The 22246-nt window shown below is 41.0% G+C and overlaps 1 protein-coding gene across 1 annotated transcript in view; it reads right to left on the bottom strand.

The window, feature by feature from the left end:
* Nucleotides 1–22246, bottom strand: part of LOC126299488 (glucoside xylosyltransferase 1) — a 153356-nt gene that overhangs the window by 37304 nt on the left and 93806 nt on the right. The window contains exons 3-4 of the mRNA XM_049991426.1: nucleotides 4852–4986; nucleotides 4580–4772 (exon numbers count right to left, since the gene is read on the bottom strand). Coding sequence (XP_049847383.1) covers nucleotides 4580–4772; nucleotides 4852–4986 — 328 coding nt within the window. The remainder of the gene's footprint in view (nucleotides 1–4579; nucleotides 4773–4851; nucleotides 4987–22246) is intronic.

Genomic DNA, 22246 nt, shown 5'->3' with positions numbered 1-22246 from the left:
TCAATTTTTTTAGCCCCTATTGAGCACAATCTGAATCTCGGTATTTTCAGTCTCCACTTGTCCATAAGATCCAGGTTCACAACTGATGTTTGTGCCCTAGTATCTACTAAAAACTTATACTTCCTTTTATTTATCCACATTATCAACAACAATCTGTCTCTGCAGATATTTCTACATTACTACGATTTACTGGGAATGTTTCCCAATGGAAGGAACATTCTCCATTGGTGTTTAACTGTTTCTTTTTCGCACTGCACTTTCACTGTTTTCTAAATTCACAATCCCAAACCTTATGCCCAAACTGTTGGCAATTATAGAATTTTGGTTGGAAACCCCGCATCTTAATGCCCCTGCTGCCCACAACCATAACATTCTTTACCAGATCTGAATATCTTCCATTCGGTATGCATCATAGCTGCACTATCCACTTCTTGCAAATTTATAGCAATATAAGGCAAAATCCTCAAGGTCTCCCACTCACACTCATCGTGAAAAATTTGGGTACACCCATCTGAGAAACATGTCCAGTGTTGTATTTTCTGCTTCTGAACAAGACTCTGCATGCCCCTGGCTTGTGCGTCAGCTCTCAAGTCTGTACATCAATTTTGCATATTCTGTCAAAAAATAATGTCACTGTTTCATTCATCTTCTGTCTTAAACTATTTAGTTTCTCCTTAAAAACCTGTGTACTGTTCAGTTTTCTATACACCTGATGCAAACCCTCTGCTAAGTCACTGAATGTGGGCAACATATTAAGCACTTCATGATACAAGATATAGGGTTTTAGCCTGACCCATGATACGTAACTTGGCCATCCACGAGCAGGTTTCATCTGACCAGCTACTTAATGTGGCTAACACACCATCTAAAAACACAGTAATGTCCTCTGTTGTTTTCCTGGAGAGAAAGGGGTTATGAGATTTATGGCTGAAGGATCACCAGATGAAGGAGTGAACATTTACTACAGTTTTAACTTCGATCAAACCTGATTATAGTTGCTGTTCTTTCAATAAAGCTTGTAATTGCTGACTTAGTTTTACATTAAGTGTGTTCTGTAGTTCATTATCCTCTAACAATTTGGAAACTTATTCTATATGATCCCTTTTTAGTACTAACTGTCTGTGTCTGTCATTTTTGTGCAATTTACCTTTCTCTGTTTCATATGAATCAAACTAGTATTACTTCTGACACTAACTCAACTGTCACAAATGCAAAAGCAAAATAATCACATCTAATTCCTACACCTAATCATTAACCAATGACAATCTGAACAATTTTCTACCGTGTGACTGTATTTTCTACATGTAGTACAGATTGCTGGAACAAATGTATCGAATGGCACACTATGTCCTGTTAAGTTTTACAAAGTGCTGGAACAAAACACCCTTGCTAAATATTACCCTTTAACTGCAACAAATCTGCCAGTTCTCTCTGTCTATATAAGGAGTCTTCAAGGTCCAAGTCTTAACCTGGACATAGCAAAGAATATATTTTCTTCTTTTGAGAACACACGACAATGTCTTCTCCTTGACCTCTGTGACTTGCTGTTGGTGTTGCCCTACAACAATTACTGACACTGGGCTGAAGCACTTCCGAAAACAATTTGTTATGGTCACCGACTGCCAGGCTGGAAACCCCTACACGTTTTGTCAGGATGCGACAAAGGACCTGCATGGCATTGTTAGATGCAATGAAACAGTATTCAAGATTATTTAATTTATTACTCAGAATACAAATCATTGCCACGACTTGTGCAATGGCTGATGGCTGTGTAATTCAGAGAGGAATCTGCTGAATCCACCAATGGACTCTAGATTGCCGAGGATGCTGCTCCAGCTCACAATGGAAGTCTGGAACACACTTGTGCGGTGGTTTGCTGTCCGCTGCCCCGTCAATAGCCCTGCAGGGGCAGTGACCACCATGGTGTGTGTGTGTGTGTGTGTGTGTGTGTGTGTGTGTGTGTGTGTGTGTGTGTGTGTGTGTGTGTGTGTGTGTGTGTGTGTGTGTGCTAGAATTTCATTATTCCTGGCTATGAATTACTGACCTTCTCATATGGTAGCAAGCGTACGACCAACATTAGAACATTCTCATACAAGATGTTACCATACCATAATCAGAAAATAGGTTGCAAACAACATGAATGCCACTGATCCTACTTACTGAGTAGTCTAGGCTAGAAAATAGGTTGCAAACAACATGAATGCCTCTGATCCTACTTACTGAGTAGTCTAGGCTAGTGGGGATGGAGTATTTACTCACTGAGGACACGCTCTGCTCTACGATGTCATCCATAACGACCAAATCATTTCTGCTGTTCTAGGGTTGTCAACGATGTTCAGATCTGCTATGTATGCGTAACAAATTTATTACTGAGCCTTTACTGCTTAGTTAAACCCCTGCTAGGTAACATTTTGAAGGTAGTCCACTCTGCACTTTTCTAACGATTTTCTGCTTAGCTCATTTGCAGTCTCACTAAAGAATGTCGAAGTTCCTACCTTCATGACCAAGTAACAGTGTAAAATGTTAGCTCTTCTTGGATTGCACAGCTTTTGAAACTTCACCATTATTTTGTAATGGTGGCTGTTTGCACTTAGCAAATTTTCCTCTCCCATTTCCTTACTAATTTTTTGTGCAGCACTTCACTGACCTCCCTACCTGAGCAATAATGGAAATTGTCTAGTTAACCATGCCTAACAATTGATTCACACAGTATTCTTTAGAGTTCAGCATTACTAATCAGTTGTTTTTATGGTTACAAGTGTGACACTTCTGGTGCAAGTATTAAATTTCTACTTTAGAGCAACCCAACTGCACAATGGAATTGACTGTACGCAACTCGATTGACAAACCTAATTCGTGGAGCCACCTACAATCAGGCTTCATTTCAACTCTGTTTACTTCGAAGACTCATTCTTCACAAGAAACATGTTTATATACAATGCCTGCACTTATACACCCTGAGATGCATAACCTGACATTCAATGTATTGTATCCCCAAGACTTTTGCCTACGAACTGCATGAACCACTCAGGCGCATGATGATATACACTCCTGGAAATTGAAATAAGAACACCGTGAATTCATTGTCCCAGGAAGGGGAAACTTTATTGACACATTCCTGGGGTCAGATACATCACATGGTCACACTGACAGAACCACAGGCAACAGAGCATGCACAATGTCGGCACTAGTACAGTGTATATCCACCTTTCGCAGCAATGCAGGCTGCTATTCTCCCATGGAGACGATCGTAGAGATGCTGGATGTAGTCCTGTGGAATGGCTTGCCATGCCATTTCCACCTGGCGCCTCAGTTGGACCAGCGTTCGTGCTGGACGTGCAGACCGCGTGAGACGACGCTTCATCCAGTCCCAAACATGCTCAATGGGGGACAGATCCGGAGATCTAGCTGGCCAGGGTAGTTTACTTACACCTTCTAGAGCACGTTGGGTGGCACGGGATACATGCGGACGTGCATTGTCCTGTTGGAACAGCAAGTTCCATTGCTGGCCTAGGAATGGTAGAACGATGGGTTCGATGACGGTTTGGATGTACCGTGCACTATTCAGTGTCCCCTCGACGATCACCAGAGGTGTACGGCCAGTGTAGGAGATCGCTCCCCACACCAGGATGCCGGGTGTTGGCCCTGTGTGCCTCGGTCGTATGCAGTCCTGATTGTGGCGCTCACCTGCACGGCGCCAAACAAGCATACGACCATCGTTGGCACCAAGGCAGAAGCGACTCTCATCGCTGAAGACGACACGTCTCCATTCGTCCCTCCATTCACGCCTGTCGCGACTCCACTGGAGGCGGGCTGCACGATGTTGGAGCGTGAGCGGAAGACGGACTAACGGTGTGCGGGACCGTAGCCCAGCTGCATGGAGACGGTTGCGAATGGTCTTCGCCGATACCCCAGGAGCAACAGTGTCCCTAATTTGCTGGGAAGTGGCGGTGCAGTCCCCTACGGCACTGCGTAGGATCCTACAGTCTTGGCGTGCATCCGTGCGTCGCTGCGGTCCGGTCCCAGGTCGACGGGCACGTGCACCTTCTGCCGACCACTGGCGACAACATCGATGTACTGTGGAGACCTCATGCCCCACGTGTTGAGCAATTTGGCGGTACGTCCACCCGGCCTCCCACATGCCCACCATATGCCCTCGCTCAAAGTTCGTCAACTGCACATACGGTTCACGTCCACGCTGTCGCGGCATGCTACCAGTGTTCAAGACTGCGATGGAGCTCCGTATGCCACGGCAAACTGGCTGACACTGACGGCAGTGGTGCACAAATGCTGCGCAGCTAGCGCCATTCGACGGCCAACACCGCGGTTACTGGTGTGTCCGCTGTGCCGTGCGTGTGATCATTGCTTGTACAGCCCTCTCGCAGTGTCCAGAGCAAGTATGGTGGGTCTGACACACCGGTGTCAATGTGTTCTTTTTTCCATTTCTAGGAGTGTAAATTACTTGTTAATAGAAAACAAAGTTTACAGAAGATTCATATAAACAGTTCCCTGGAACTACAGATTATGAGATATCACTAGAGAATTATCAAAGGCATATGAGCAACCCAAACTAACATACCTAGTTTTCCATAATATGGATGCCTGGCAAATCTGTTGTACCAGCCAGTATTTGGATCTTCATGTTCAGGAGTTAAAGCTGCTATCTGAGATGAATTCATAAGTTCAAAGTGTCTCCACACATCCTCTAATGGTCCAAGAAATAAGGTATCTGTATCCACATACAAAAGAGCATCAATGTGGCTCAGAACTGTCTGTAAATAATAAATGGAAACATTATGTATCATACTGACATAATTTGATTGAGTATTATAGTTATCTGCAGTTACTCACAGGCAGAAATAATCTTTGAGCTGCACAAGGTTTGAATAAACGTCTCCACTCACTAGTATCTCCCTTCAGGGGGAATGTGATATGGTGTAATTCATATGAAAATGAGTTATTGACCAGATTTTGCCATTCATTGAGCTGGAACAATACAGAACAGGTGTTATTTAAAAAGTTTGCAATGTGATATCAAGACTCAAAAATAAAATAAGCAAGTATGAATACAACCTGTCTTCAGAATGATATTTTCACGTTGCAGAGGAGTGCACCAACATAAAACTTCCTCGCAGATTAGAACTGTGTGCTGGACCGAGACTAGTTGTGATTTGTGCTTGGGTAACTCAGTTGGCAGAGCACTTGGCTGCCAATGGCTAAGGTTACAAGTTTGAGTCTCAGTTTGCCACACAGTTTTAATCTACCAGGAAGTTTCATATCAGCACACACTCCACTGCAGAGTGAAAATTTCATTCTGTAAAAATTCCCCCAGGCTGTGGCTAAGCCATGTCTCTATAATATCCTTTCTTCCAGGAGTGCTAGTCTTGCAAGTTCCACAGAAGAGTTTATGTGAGTTTGGAGGGTAGGAGATGAGGTGCTTATGGAGGCAAAGCTGTGAGAATGGGTCACGAGTTGAGCTTGAGTAGCTGAGTCAGTAGAGCATTTGCCTGTCAAAGGCGAAGGTCCTGAGTTCGTCTTTGTCCAGTACACAATTTTAATCTGCCAAGAAGTTTCATAATTGCTCTTAATACATTTTACTGTTACTAAAATGATGAGGCATCTGAAAGAATCGTGGACTCGGCAAGTAACTAAAAACAGTATAATGTAAGGCAGAAAGAGGCTGTTATAGTACTGTTCAGTTCTTCTATCGGTATGACCTTAAAAAGAAAAGGAGGGGCAGCCCAGATTCAGTGTACGCATCTCACACATGTGAAAGCTTGTCAAACTGAGATCTTGCTCGTCAATGTATATCTTCTTTTCTAATGACAAGGGTTATTTGGCAAGTAAGGTCTGATCAGTTGTGAAATGGAAACCACAGTGAAATTCAAAAATGTTTTAATCAGAACAGTTAGCTACAACCTCCAGCTACTTCTCTACATAGTCGCCACACCAAGATATTTGTTATAGTGTTGCACCAACTTTCCAATACTCTCCTCATACAAGACAGCCATCTGTGCTTCCTGCCAATTCTGTACACTGGTCTGCAGCTCATTTGCTGCAGCAAAACGTTGTCTGTTGCCTTCATTGCCCATGCACTGTGCAGCCAAAAATTGTCACTTAAAATGAAATGTATGACAGTTACGTTATGTATGGTTGCACAAAATCAGGCAAAATATCTCAGTGGGCACACACCATTGGCAGAAGTTACTATTATCTAGGCACCTTTATGTGCTCACTGTGCACTCAGAACTGAAAAGAGCAATATAATGTGTTGGGCATGTCTGTAGCATGTTTGTCAATAACATCTGTGCAAAGCTTCATTCGATTTTCATTGTGGTTTCCATTTTGTGATCAATCTGACATTACTTTTCGAATAAACCTCATATGTTGGTAACAGGTGTACACTGCAACCAGTTAAAACCTACAACCCAACTGCAGAAATCTTTGTCCTCTCCAATTCTTTCCACCAGCCTATTCTTCAATGATTCTGGCTTCCTTTCTCTATCCAACTATAGCAACCCAGTCATGTACAGCTATTAGGTTCTGATTCTTTTCACATGTTTTATCAATTCCTCTGTTTCCTTATATATCTATTTCAGAATCACCAAATTGTCACTGTAGAGGTTGGCATATTTGTGTCACGTGTTATCTTTGTTTCCTTTTTTTTAAAAAAAATTCAAATGGCTCTGAGCATTACGCACTATGGAACTACTTAAACCTAACCAACCTAAGGACATCACACACATCCAGGGCCGAGGCAGGATTTGAACCTGCGACCGTAGCAGCAGCACGGTTCCGGACTGAAGCGTGGAACTGCTCGGACACAGTGGCCGGATGTTTCCTTCAAAGCATTTCTCATGCTTGTCAACAAAAGTCACATCATTTGCTGATGTTATTTTCAGTATTGAATTCTTGCCTCAAAGACAAGTCTTATTTCTCTTAATTTCAGGTCACTAATCTCTCTTACATAAAATTCGGTCTATCTAACTCTCCCTTCAGAGTTTCCTGTTACTCTGTAATATTCAACCATTGTATGCTCAAATTCATTTGCCTGTGTTCATCCTGTTCACAATGATCCCTTACTGGGCAGTTCTCAACCACAAAACTGAACAGGGGAAAAGTTTAAATCTAAATCATGTCTTTGGCTGAGACCTGTCACAGACTGAACTGTAAAAAGATAGAGTGATACAGAAAAAGTGCTACCTTCTAATCTCAAATGAAACAGCAGATAGGAAATTTGGAATCCATGATTATTTATTTCAACTTTATTTACTTAACTTTGTCACATTTAGTATGTAACAAATCTCAAATTTATTATCAACACTTAGTTTCAAGAGACTAGTGATAACTTTGACATTTTTGTAGCTGGATCAGCTTCCAGTCTCTGGTATAAGCCTTGGCTTTTGGTTAGTAGATATTTAATGACAAGTCCATGAAGGTGGTGACTCAGAAGTGATAATCTCTTGCCGTTGGGTGAGTAACCAGTTGGTGGCTAGGTGGAAGCCCAGTCTTTGAGGAAAGGTACTGTAAATAAGGGCGATGAAGTCCAAATAAGTGGCTCTGAACCATATGGTCCTGACTATCAGAAAAAAATGACTCTGATGCCTAGCTCCAAGTCCTCCATCACAAGTCCCCTTGTACAGAGTTTATGTGGACGAAGTCCACCTTGCTGTATAGTCCCCCTTGGTGTCCTTTGGACTGGTTTGGTTTGGGCTGGTAGGAGGTGGAGGTCAGCAAGATATGAATTTAATTGAGAGCCACAGGCTTCCTCTAATAACCATGGCGCATAATGTATTAGCAGGTATGTTTCTTATCTTGAGATCTGCATATTTCACTTTTCATGCAAAAATATAGATAATAAAAGCTATGCTCAACAAAAAATAATAGTATTCAGTTTATTCACCATCGACCAATTACAGTGGAATAGGTCCGAACATTAAATACACAATTGACAATAACTTTACTGTAAAGTTTTTACATTTTAATTCCACTTCTTTTAGGAATATTCTTATATATTAATATCAGTGATTATTTCAAAATATTCTGTTATCTTACAAAATGGGTGTTTGAGTAACCAGTCATAAATCTTACATTTGAAAATATTACTGGCCAGTGACCAAGCAGATGCTGAAAGTTTATTGAAGAGTTTTAAACTCATTTTTTGTGAGAGTTTGCAGTCTTTGTGAGTCTGTGTCTTGGTATGTCAAAGTCCAGTTTGCCTCTGGTGTTGTGGGGATGTATATTCTCTCTGGTCTTGAATTCATTTAAGTTGCTTTTGACATAAAGCAGTGCTGTGTAGATGCATGGATTCACAACAGTTAATATCATGTGCTTGATAAAGAGGGGGCAGCAGTGTTCCTTAGGCTTAACTTTGCTCATTATTCTGATTACTTTTGTTTGAATTCTCAGAATTTCACTGACAAAGCTAGAATGTCCACATAAAAATACGCCATAGGAAATGTGTGTTGTGTTTTATCAGTATTACATAGGAGCTCATTAGAAGAAAACCAATTCATTACTAGTTCTAGTTTTTCCAGTGTTGCCTGATGCAGTTCTGTTGTGTCATGGTGTGTACTGAGCAGTGTTGTGTCATCTGCATAACACACAATTGAATTTGCTCCTTCACAGTAAGGTAAGTCATTAATTACAATGATGAACAGAATAGGACCTAGGACCGAGCCCTGAGGCACTCCAGTCTGAACTTCCTTCAGCGAGGAGCATCTATTTTTAATTAATAGATACTGTCTCCTGTTTCTTAAGTATGATTAGATTACATCTAAAGATGGTTTGAGTATGCCATAAAATTCCAGTTTTGCAAGTAGGGTGTTAAATGGTATGCAGTTGAAGGCTTTGCTAAGATCACAATGTATAACTGATACTAGATCCTTCTTTTCGAATGCAGTTAACACCTGGTTAACAACTTCAGTGAAAGTAGTCGTGGTATTTTTACCATGTTGATATGCAAACTGACTGTTGGAGACGAGCTCAAGCTTTTCAAAACAGTTATTTAGTTGGTTGTACATTAGATATTCAAAAACTTGAGAGAAAATTGGGACAATAAAAACTGGTCGATAGTTTTGGGGGAGATGCTTATCTCCCTTTTTAAAGACTGGTATCACTTCAGTAGTTTTGAGTTCATCTTGGTAAACTCCCGATTCTAAACACACATTAAAAATGAAAGAAAAAGGTTGTCAGATAAATTTTTTTCCCATTACATAGTTAGAGAAGCAATAACAGTCCATACTTTTGAAGTTGGTGAACTTTGCCATAGATATTACAATATCCTCTGGGGTGACAACATTCCAGTGGAAAGTATGCCTCCTATGGGGCACAACACCAAGATGATCTAGTGCACAAGAGCCATTTTGCTTTATTTTGTTTTTCAGCTCACTCATTGAGTTTAGGAAGTAATTACTTACTTCTTGTGGGACCAGCATTGCATCTTGTGTGTGGGTTTCTGAATTATACTGGTTGATTATGTCCCATGCTGATTTACATTTGTTGGGAGCACTTTAAATGTAATGTTCACATGCATGTTTTTTGGCCAAGGACAGTTTGTCTTTGTAGTTTTAAAAAAAAAAAATTCAGATAAGCTCTATAAGAAGTATTATCTAGCTCAGGTCCTTGTTTAAAAGAATTTCTATGTATTCTGTACAGACTGAGCATCTCCTCCCTAGTGAGAGCTATCTCATCTGTATACCATTTTGGCCGTTTGTTTTTCTGTTTATGCTTACAGCTACTTTTGACTAATGGTGAGCAGGAGTACCATAACTCTCAAGTATTTTCAGGAAGTTGTTAAAAACCATTTCACCAGCACCCTTGCCGGCCGCGGTGGTCTTGCGGTTCTAGGCGTGCAGTCCGGAACAGTACGACCGCTACGGTCGCAAGTTCGAATCCTGCCTCGGGCATGGATGTGTGTTATGTCCTTAGGTTAGTTAGGTTTAAGTAGTTCTAAGTTCTAGGGGACTAATGACCACAGCAGTTGAGTCCCATAGTGCTAAGAGCCATTTGAACCATTTTCAACCAGCACTCTTCCAAGGTTGTGTGTTTTATACAAAGTCCGAGTTGACAGATAATCTGTCAATAAATAAATTAATATATTCATCTTTCTGCCCTCTTATCCACGTGCATTAAACTTGATTCTGACTGATGTGTCTGATTCAGGCAACTGATCACAGCAGAATGTTAAAATCAACAGTTCATGATCAGCTATGGCTCCAATGGCAAGTCTGACGTCATACAAATCTCTAGAAAAATGTACTATAATATTATCTAAGCACGCATTATCCAGGGTTGGTGTATAATTTGCACATTGTAAATTTAGTGATCTTTAAGACATTAAAAATTGTTCTAGTAACATGTTCATCACTGTTGGCCATTTTGATGTTGAAATTGCTAAAGATAATTAGTTTTGTTTTAGATTTTAGTGTTGTTGTTGTTGTTGCTGTTGTGGTCTTCAGTCCTGAGAATGGTTTGATGCAGTTCTACATGCTACCCTATCCTGTGCAAGCTTCTTCATCTCCCAGTATCTACTGCAACCTACATCCTTCTGAATCTGCTTAGTGTATTCATCTCTTTGTCTCCCTCTACGATTTTTATCCTCTATGCTGCCCTCCAGTACTAAATTGGTGATCCCTTGATGCCTCAGAACATGTCCTACCAACCGATCCCTTCTTCTGGTCAAGTTGTGCCACAAACTTCTCTTCTCTCCAATCCTATTCAATACTTCCTCATTAGTTATGTGATCTACCCATCTAATCTTCAGCATTCTTCGTAGCACCACATTTCGAAAGCTTCTATTCTCTTCTTGTCCAAACTATTTATCGTCCATGTTTCACTTGCATACATGGCTAGACTCCATACAAATACTTTCGGAAACGACTTCCTCACACTTAAATCTATACCCGATGTTAACAAATTTCTCTTCTTCAGAAACGCTTTCCTTCCCATTGCCAGTCTACATTTTATATCCTGTCTACTTCGACCATCGTCAGTTATTTTGCTCCCCAAATAGCAAAACTCTTTTACTACTTTAAGTGTCTCACTTCCTAATCTAATTCCCGCAGCATCACCTGATTTAATTCGACTACATTCCATTATCCTCGTTTTGCTTTTGTTGATGTTCATCTTATATCCTCCTTTCAAGACACTATCCATTCCGTTCAACTGCTCTTCCAAGTCCTTTGCTGTCTTTGACAGAATTACAATGCCATCGGCGAACCTCAAAGTTTTTATTTCTTCTCCATGGATTTTAATACCTACTCTGAATTTTTCTTTTGTTTCCTTTACTGCTTGCTCAATATACAGATTGAAAAACATCGGGATAGGTTACAACCCTGTCTCACTCCCTTCCCAACCACTGCTTCCCTTTCATGTCCCTCGACTCTTACAACTGCCATGTGGTTTCTGCACAAATTGTAAATAGCCTTTCGCTCCCTGTATTTTACCCCTGCCACCTTCAGAATTTGAAAGAGAGTATTCCAGTCAACATTGTCAAAAGCTTTCTCTAAGTCTACAAATGCTAGAAACATAGGTTTGCCTTTCCGAAATCTAGCTTCTAAGATAAGTCGTAGGGTCAGTATTGCCTTACGTGTTCCAATATTTCTACTGAATCCAAACTGACTTTCCCCTAGGTCGGCTTCTACTAGTTTTTCCATTCGTCTGTAAAGAATTCGCGTCAGTATTTTGCAGCTGTGACTTATTAAACTGATAGTTCAGTAATTTTCACATCTGTCAACACCTGCTTTCTTTGGGATTGGAATTATAATATTCTTCTTGAAGTCTGAGGGTATTTCGCCTGTCTCATACATCTTGCTCACTAGATGGTAGTTTTTTGTCAGGACTGGCTCTCCCAAGGTCGTCAGTAGTTCTAATGGAATGTCGTCTACTCCCGGGGCTTGTTTCGACACAGGTCTTTCAGTGCTCACTCTTCACGCAGTATGATATCTCCCATTTCATCTTCATCTACATCCTCTTCCCTTTCCATAATATTGTCCTCAAGTATATCGCCCTTGTATAGACCCTCTATATACTCCTTCCACCTTTCTGCATCCCTTCATGCTTAGAACTGGGTTTCCATCTGAGCTCTTAATACTCACCCAAGTGGTCCTCTTTTCTCCAAAGGTCTCTTTAATTTTCCTGTAGGCAGTATCTACCTTACCCCTAGTGAGATAACCCTCTACATCCTTACATTTATCCTCTAGCCATCCCTGCTTAGCAATTTTGCACTTCCTGTCGATCTAATTTTTGAGACGTTTGTATTCCTTTTTGCCTGCTTCATTTACTGTATTTTTATATTTTCTCCTTTCATCAATTAAATTCAATATTTCTTCTGTTACCCAAAGAAAGCAGGTGCTGACAGATGTGAAAATTACCGAACTATCAGTTTAATAAGTCACAGCTGCAAAATACTAATGCGAATTCTTTACAGACGAATGGAAAAACTGGTAGATGCGGACCTTGGGGAGGATCAGTTCGGATTCCGTCGAAATGTTGGAACACGTGAGGCAATACTGGACCTTACGACTTATCTTAGAAGCTAGATTTCGGAAAGGCAAACCTATGTTTCTAGCATTTGTAGACTTAGAGAAAGCTTTTGACAATGTTGACTGGAATACTCTTTTTCAAATTCTAAAGATGGCATGGGTAAAATACAGGGAGCGAAAGGCTATTTACAATTTGTGCAGAAACCAGATGGCAGTTGTACGAGTCGAGGGGCATGAAAGGGAAGCAGTGGTTGGGAAAGGAGTGAGACAGGGTTGTAGCCTCTCCCCGAGGTTATTCAATTTGTATATTGAGCAAGCAGTAAAGGAAACAAAAGAAAAATTTAGAGTAGGTATTAAAATTCATGGAGACGAAGTAAAAACTTTGAGGTTCGCCGATGACGTTGTAATTCTGTCAGAGACGGCAAAGGACTTGGAAGAGCAGTTGAAGGGAATGGACAGTGTCTTGAAAGGAGGATATAAGATGAACATCAACAAAAGCAAAACGAGGATAATGGAATGTAGTCAAATTAAATCGGGTGATGCTGAGGGAATTAGATTAGGAAATGAGACACTTAAAGTAGTAAAGGAGTTTTGCTATTTAGGAAGTAAAATAACTGATGATGGTCGAAGTAGAGAGGATATAAAATGTAGACTGGCAATGGCAAGGAAAGCGTTTCTGAAGAAGAGAAATTTTTTAACATCGAGTATAGATTTAAGTGTCAGGAAGTCGTTTCTTAAAGTATTTGTATGGAGTGTAGCCATGTATGGAAGTGAAACATGGACGATAAATAGTTTGGACAAGAAGAGAATAGAAGCTTTCGAAATGTGGTGCTACAGAAGAATACTGAAGATAAGGTGGATAGATTACGTAACTAATGAGGAGGTATTGAATAGGATTGGGGAGAAGAGAAGTTTGTGGCACAACTTGACCAGAAGAAGGGATCGGTTGGTAGGACATGTTTCGAGGCATCAAGGGATCACAAATTTAGCATTGGAGGGCAGTGTGGAGGGTAAAAATCGTAGAGGGAGACCGAGAGATGAGTACACTAAGCAGATTCAGAAGGATGTAGGTTGTAGTAGGTACTGGGAGATGAAGCAGCTTGCACAGGATAGAGTAGCATGGAGAGCTGCATCAAACCAGTCTCAGGACTGAAGACAACAACAACAACAACAACAACAACAACAACCCAACGATTTTTACTAGCCCACGTCTTTTTACCTACTTGATCCTCTGCTGCCTTCACTACTTCATCCCTCAAAGCTACCCATTCTTCTTCAACCGTATTTCTTCCCCCATTCCTGCCATTTGCTCCCTTACGCTCTCCCTGAAACTCTGTACAACCTCTGGGTTAGTCAGTTTATTCAGGTCCCCATCTCCTTAAATTCCCACCTTTCTGCAGTTTCTTCAGTTTTACTCTACAGGTCATAACCAATAGATTGTGGTCAGAGTCCACATCTGCCACTGGAAATGTCTTACAATTTAAAACCAGGTTCCTAAATCTCTGTCTTACCATTATATAATCTATCTGAAACCTGTCAGTATCTCCAGGGCTCTTCCATGTATACAACCTTGTTTTATGATTCTTGAACCAAGTGTTAGCTATGATTAAGTTGTGCTCTGCGCAAAATTCTACCAGGCGGCTTCCTCTTTCATTTCTCTCCCCGAATCCATATTCACCTACTACGTTTTGTTCTCTCCCTTTTCCTACAACCGAATTCCAGTCACCCATGACTATTAAGTTTTTGTCACCCTTCACTATCTGAATAATTTCTTTTATTTCGTCATCTGCAGAGTTAGTTGGCATATAAACTTGTACTACTGTAGGAGGCATGGGTGCCTCCGGAATATTTTACCCAAGAGGACGCCATCATCATTAACCATACAGTAAAGCTGCATGCTCTCGGGAAAAATGACGGCTGTAGTTTCCCCTTGCTTTCAACCGTTTGCAGTACCAGCACCGCAAGGCTGTTTGGTTAGTGTTACAAGGTCAGATTCGTCAATCATCCAGACTGTTGCCCCTGCAACTACTGAAAAGGCTGCTGCCCCTCTTCAGGAACGAAGCATTTGTCTGGCCTCTCAACAGATACCACTCCATTGTGGTTGCACCTACGGTATGGCTATCTGTATCTATGAGGCACGCAAGCCTCCCCACCAACGGCAAGGTCCATGGTTCATGGGGGAAAGAGATTTTAGTATTTTCCTCATAAGCAGCTCAAATCTTTCGAAAAATGTTCTTACATCTCCACCTGGTGATCTATATAAGCTAACAATTATAGTATTCTCTGCATTTAGTCTTATACAGCTAAATTCTCCATCTAGCTCTGCACAGTAAGAGCTAACATCTATTTTGATAAACATTATAGTATCTTTAACAAATATTAGAACATCTCCATTCTTTCTTTCACTTCTACATATAATGTCTCCAACAGCATATCCTTGAAGAACTAGGTACTTGACCTTCTGTCAGCCAATGTTCTGAGACACAAACATCATCAACGTTTTAATACTACAAAAATGTTCTAATTGTAATACTTTGTTTCTAATGTTCGTTTGCATCACAGTAACAGATTTATGTTTATGTTTATTGTTTATTGTCTGTGAACACACTCTCATTTGAGTGTTGCTTTTAGCACCTAGTTCAAGTACAGGAGGTTTATTACCAGCCGATTCACTAACTTTTATACAAAAAAAAGAGGTACATCCCAGGTATTACTCAGACCGCTACTTTTGTAGATTGTTTTATTCCATGTGAGTCTTTCCCTATTTACTTTCTTTGACACGTTTGCACACTAACTTTTTCCCTTCATAGTTTAGGTGGCACCCATGTCTGGTGTGAAGGCTACACTGCAGTTTACTTATGTCGATCACAGCACAATTTGCTTATTCAGAGCACAGTTTCTTTATTTTAATATTTGTTCTTCGAATTTCTTTATTAACACACGAACTATAGATCGTGCCTATGAGGCACTGTAGCACAACTGTATTCCTTGACTTATTTTTTTTTCTAGAAAGTTCTAAAGCACTTTTACACAAACATCTGCTTCCTTTTTCGCAATATCATTTGATCCCATTATGCATACAACAAAGTCATTTTCTTGCATGGACTTTGTTTGAATGTGAGTGTCTAAAATGTGTTAATTCCTGCTCCAGGTTTGACAACATTGGTCACTGCTATGATTCGATTTATTTATCGAAACATACTAGATATACCTCTGCCATGGCTGTCTGTTAGAAAAAGCACACTGTTCTTTTCACCCGATATTCCCCATTAATCATCATTTTTCTCAGAGTGATAATTCGTTTTCAGCGCATTGTCTTTTGTGAGGTCTGGATGGTTTACACTCTCTTTAACACCGTCACTGGGCTGCAGAACACCGTATTTGTTTTTATCCAAAAATGTAACTGCTATTGCTAAGTTCGTTGTTATTTTTCTAGCTAAATTCCTACCTTTGTATCTCACTTCATTCCACTCGGACGATTTGTACCTTTCGTCAGGTGCCACTTCACTCTATTTGTTCTCCAACCGTAGTTCTCCATTTTCATTCTTGAGTGTGATGATTTCACTTCTCAAAGTGTTGACTAAGAATTGTAGGCCTGAAACTCTTTCTCTTAAATTTGTTATTTCGATGTAACAATTCTCGCAAACACCCTTTTTAGCACATAACTGTAACTTTTTCTCGTATTAGAGTTGCTCACTTCTACACTCACGGCCATCTTGAACATTTTGATTTGGTAGCCATATCTCCAGATCAGGAGACTGGAAAACTTTATTAATGCTGGGAACTAAAATTCTTACTTCTGAAACTAGAGACACAACAGGAGGGAGCTGAAAAAGTCTGCATTTCTATTATAGGTGACCAATAGAAGATAAGGGGCGAGTATAGCAAAAATGGAAGAAATAATGCTATGTAGAATTAAGAGATCATATACTCACTTTAGACCATGTATTAGATGCCAATACAAGACTAAACATGTAGGGGTCAAGGCACATGCAAAGATATTAATGGAAATTAATAGTAGGACTGAAGGAAGCGAGATTAAAGTTTAATGTCTCGTCAACAGTGCAGTGATTAGAGGTGGAGCACAAGCTCAGATTATAAAAGGATGGGAAAGGAAACTGACCATGCCCTTTTCAAAGGAACTATCCAGGAATATGCCTGGTACCATTTAGGGAAATCACAGAAAATCTAAATCTGGATGACTGGATAGGGAATTGAGCTGTCACCCTTCCAAATGCAAGGCTAATGTGCTAACTCTGTAATAGTAAGACTGAAGATAGTAGAATAAAATAAAACAAAATTGCTATATTGTACAAAATTGCAGACAGACAAAATGCCAGCAAAAGGGCGATAATCTAGAACAGGGCTAGGAAACTAAACAAGCGAGAAGTAAAACAAACAGGATGGCTTAATGAATGCTAAAATTACTAAAGCACGCATTAATAAAAATTAAATCTGTGTTTGCTTTTATCTGTAAATCAGAGTGGTAGGTAAAGCAGCTGCACTATTCTAATGTAAGAGAGAAAAGGAAGGGCAACAATATTGTGGAAAGGGTAGATTGCTGCTCACAGCAAGATGACACATCGAGTTGCAGACAGGCATAACAAAAAAACTGTTACACATGAGATTGAGATTTTGGCCACAGCCGTCTTCGGGAAGAATGACACTCTGCATCCCATTCTATACGCTCCCCAAAATCCACAAACCTGACAATCCTGGACACCCTGTTGTAGCTGGTTATTGTGCTCCCACTAAACAAATTTTGGCTCTCACTGAGCAAGACCTACACACAACTGCTCAAAATCTAGTTTCCAACATCAAAGATACTAACCACTTCCTTCAGAATCCCTACTTGCCACTGTCGATTCCAAACCCACTACCTCATTCCTCATACACCTAACTAACTTTATCCTAACACACAACAACACAAGGAAAGGTATACACACAAATCTATGGCAGAGCCTGGTGTAACCCACATGGTACCCTCCTATGCCAACCTCATTATGGGCCCTCTACAGGAAAGCTTTGTAGCCTCCCAAAACAAAAAACTCCTGCTCTGGTTCAGGTTCATTGATGATATCTTCATGATCTGGACTCGGGGCCAAGACACCCTATTCACATTCCATCATACCCTCAACACCTCGTCTCCTATCTGCTCTGCCTGGTCCTCCTCAACTCAGCATATCACCTTCCTGGATGGTGACCATCCCTGTCCGCAATAAACCCACCAACCACTAACAGTTCCTGCATTTTGATAGTTGCTATCCCTTCCACATAAAGTCCTTCCCATAAAGACCACCAATCTGGGGACGGTGTATGGGCACTGATAAGAGCTCTCTTGCTACGTATGTTGAAGGTCTCAGAAAGGCCTTCACAGACAGGCAGTTCCCCCAGACCTAGTCCACAAACTCATTTCCTGTGCGATACCCTCACACAAACCCTATCCTCCTCTCCCATCACTGCCCCCCCCCCCCCCCCCAAAGAATCAGCTACAAAGGAGCACCCTTTTCGACATCCAATATTACCCCAGATTGGAACAACTGAACCACATCCTTAATCAGAGCTTTGGTTATCTCTCATCACACCCTCAGATAAGTGACATCCTACTTAGGATCCTTCCCATACCTCCCAAAGTGGTGTAGCGTCACCCAACCAAGCTCCACAACAACCTAATCCATCTCTATGCCACTCCCAATCCAAACTCCTTGGCACATAGATCAAATCTCTGTGAAAGACTCAAGACCTGTCCAATCTGCCCACACATCACTTCTATTCCAGCTCTGCCACAGGCTGATCCTACCCCAGCAGTGACCAGGCCACCTGTGAAAGCAGCCATGTCATATGTCAGCTCTGCTGCAATCATTGTATAGCTTTTTGTATTGGTACAAGTACCATTCAACCTTCTAGAAGGATGAATGGCCACTGCAAAACTGTGGCCAAGAGCAGAGTTGACCATCTTGTGCTACAACATGCAGCTGAATATGACATGCTCGATTTCGATGGCTGCGTCATAACCCGAGCCATCTGGATCATCATCTCCACCACCAGCTTTCCCGAAAGGTGCAGATCCCCTTCTCTGCTCCTTTTCACCCCCCCCCCCCCCCCCCAATTCCCCCCTTCCACCCCTACAGCCTTCCAGTGCTGGCAGCCTTTTCTTGCCACTATCTAGTCCCTGTGCACTCCACTGGGATGCACTGACTCTTCTCCCCTCCTCCCCACTCTTATCCTGCTATCCCTTCCCCACCCCACTCCGGATTGCTACTTCTATTGATGCAATGCAGTTGCATTCTGGCTGAAACAATTGGAATAGTGATCATGCGTGCACATGGTGTGCTTGCTTGTGTGAATGTGTGTTATGAGCTCTCCTTTCTGAAGAAGGCTTTGGTCAAAAGCCCGTGTGCAACAGTCTTTCCATTATGCCTGTCTGCAACTCAATGGATCATTTTTACAGTGAGTGGCAGTCTATCCTTTTCATACTATTGTTGATATTCCAAACTGGACTGTCCACTGTTAGAGAAAATGAAGAGAAACGGGGAAAGTGAATACAAGAAAAAGAACACCTATCAAAGATAAAAACTATATTAAGTTAATAAAAAGGAAGTGATTTAGGGTAATCTGGGCCAAGAGGTGAAAAATGGATGCAACTTTATGAAATTTACCCACTTACACCAAAATGTGTGGTGAAAGTAATAATAAATTGTTTGTGAATTTCTAAGCCCTGATGCTACGTGTGATGAACCATGGGGTCTGGTCATTTTATTTGTAATGGTGTTTGTCACATTAAAGTACAGGCTTTACTGCAATTAAGTACTGCAACACAATGTGCTATTTAACTCGTAAGTACAGTTTTGTCTTGGTTGGGATGCATACTATTTTTTTTACCTATGTTGATAGATTTTGGTTCTGCACTTTAGTATCTTTGCCACGGAACTGATGGAAATATTCAAAATGGTTTTACCAGTTTTTTTTTACTTCCATTCCACAGAATCTAGATTTTCATGATGAGTAAATACATCCACATGTGAAGTGTATTAGAAAACTCATGAATAATTTAAGTAGTGTCTTAACAACAATTTGAAAGAAGAAAGATTGCTACTCACAAAATAGAGAAGGTCCTGAGTTGCAGACAAGCACAATGAAGAAGACTGCTAAACATTTGAGCTTTTGAAGAAAGAAGTCCACTTTTTGCCAAAACACACACACACACACACACACACACACACACACACACACACACACGTATGTCTCTAGGCACTGGCTCTACGGGCACTGCCGCCTGACATTAAAGACAGTGGCAATGTGTGTGCAAGTTGTGCTTGTGTGAATGTGTGTAATTGTATTTTGCAAGAAAGGCTTTTTTTGTCTGAAAGCTTAATGTTATGCAATCTTTTTCATTGTGCCTTCTTTAACTCAATACTTCCTCTATGTGGTGAGTAACAGTCTATCCTTTTTGTATTATTGTTATCCCACTCTGGACTTTCCATTATTTAAATAGTGCCCTTCTATTTTGTGATACAATACCAGTAATTTCAAAAGCATGTTTATTGAATACTCTTTCTCTTTGCACTCTAAACTCCTGTAGAATAAGTCTCCTGTGAATTAACAACATCTTCATCTATCACATGGGAAGCTATGTTCTTGCAAATTTAATCAGTTTCCAAGTCATTCCTGCAAGTGCGGGTAATACTGCCCCATATCACAACTGTGTAACTAATTTTAGGCTGGTACATATTCCCAATCCTCTAAAAAGCCCTGCAAGATGCTATGTCTTCCATGAGGTACCTATTCCTAAGCTTCTTTTTTTGTGGAAACTAGTGATTTATATCCTGTTCATAACACACCAACTGCACTGATTTGAAGTTGAACAACAAAGTTCACTGGACATTATTACAGTGTACCTGGAATAACTGCAAAACTGTTCTATCTAGATGAGAGAAATAATTTTATATTACCATTATTTTTTATTAATTTTTATCTTAACCCTCATCCCATTTTTGTTGAACATGTATGGATCCCACAGAAACATCAGACACTGCTCTTCCTCACTCTGGGTGTACTATTTCACAAACACATGACCCAGTCTGCTATATTCTTCTGCCCACCTGTCAATCCATCCAACAACAATTATTTCAGCCTACATCTGGCAATATCTGTGGCATCAGTGGAAGAGAGACATTTTATATCATATATGAAGGAGGGATAAATAAAGTTGATAACATTTAAACTTTGGTAGCAATGCCCAGTTATACATCTTATGCTGTTAAGGCTACGAATTTTGCTTGTGAATTACACCGAGAGTTCATGAAGTCGGAATTGGTAGCAAGCAATGATGAATTGATTTTTGGAGGTGTAGAGCTGGAGGACAAAGCTTGCACAAACACAAACAATGATGAAGACATTATACAGTTTGCCTCGTGTACATATAAGCTTCAACAACAAATGGACATACTAAATGGAACAAGTATGCAGGTAGACACAAAAATCATTATAATTAAGACAAATAAAATAATAATCAACAGGTGGAAAGTAAAATAGTACAAGCTGACAACGAAGCCACAGAGCCAACTCTTGTGTTATATTTAGAGCAGCTGCAGACAATGACTGGATGGACAGCAAAAGTAAAACCAGAAGATTATGGCCAGGAGTGTGCGTGATGAAGTAAAACAAGCCTTTTAAATGAAGCTTCTGTTGTGTCTGCAACAGAAACTTTACAAGCAATGTGTATTGCCTGCTTTTTACGGATGGAGTGAGACAGACATCTTAAAGCAAAGGATTGCTCAATAAGTAATGGAAAGATGCACATAATAAATAATTAGGAGACACAGGGGAAACAAACAAATGGATCTGGCAACAGAATGTAGTAGAAGACAAAACTACATAATGAAAACAGCATGGAAGGGGACATGACACTTATCCAGGTGAACTGATGGACCAAGGAACACACTTTGTTGGAGTCCTGCCATTAATGAAAGGGTAAGAACATTAATTACCTAATGGAAGGTAAATAAAGGATGTTAGAAAAATGTAGGCACAATAATGCATGTGTATAACTGAATGTGTATGGAAAAGTTTAGAGCAGGGTTTCATTCAGCAATGTATGTCATATGGCTGATGATAAGACTTTCCTACTTTATGTAGTGGGTCTCTATATATAGGTTCTGCATAGCCTCCACCTTCCACTTCCCCTAGCTGTACCTTCTTTTCTCCTTCACCTCTCTGTTGCCAGAGAAATACACTTCTGGAAATGGAAAAAAGAACACATTGACACCGGTGTGTCAGACCCACCATACCTGCTCCGGACACTGCGAGTGCGCTGTACAAGCAATGATCACACGCACGGCACAGCCGACACACCATGAACCGCGGTGTTGGCCATCGAATGGCGCTAGCTGCGCAGCATTTGTGCACCGCCGCCGTCAGTGTCAGCCAGTTTGCCGTGGCGTACGGAGCTCCATCGCAGTCTTTAACACTGGTAGCATGCCGCGATAGTGTGGACGTGAACCGTATGTGCAGTTGACGGACTTTGAGCGAGGGCGTATAGTGGGCATGCGGGAGGCCGGGTAGACGTACCGTCGAATTGCTCAACACGTGGGGGCGTGAGGTCCCCACAGTACATCGATGTTGTCGCCAGTGGTCGGCAGAAGATGCACGTGCCCATCGACCTGGGACCGGACCGCAGCGACGCATGGATGCACGCCAAGATCGTAGGATCCTCCGCAGTGCCGTAGGGGACCGCACCGCCACTTCCCAGCAAATTAGGG

Source organism: Schistocerca gregaria, chromosome X, assembly GCF_023897955.1.
Source record: "Schistocerca gregaria isolate iqSchGreg1 chromosome X, iqSchGreg1.2, whole genome shotgun sequence".
In the NCBI taxonomy this organism is placed as follows: domain Eukaryota; kingdom Metazoa; phylum Arthropoda; class Insecta; order Orthoptera; family Acrididae; genus Schistocerca; species Schistocerca gregaria.
This window is presented reverse-complemented; position numbering and strand designations above follow the sequence as displayed.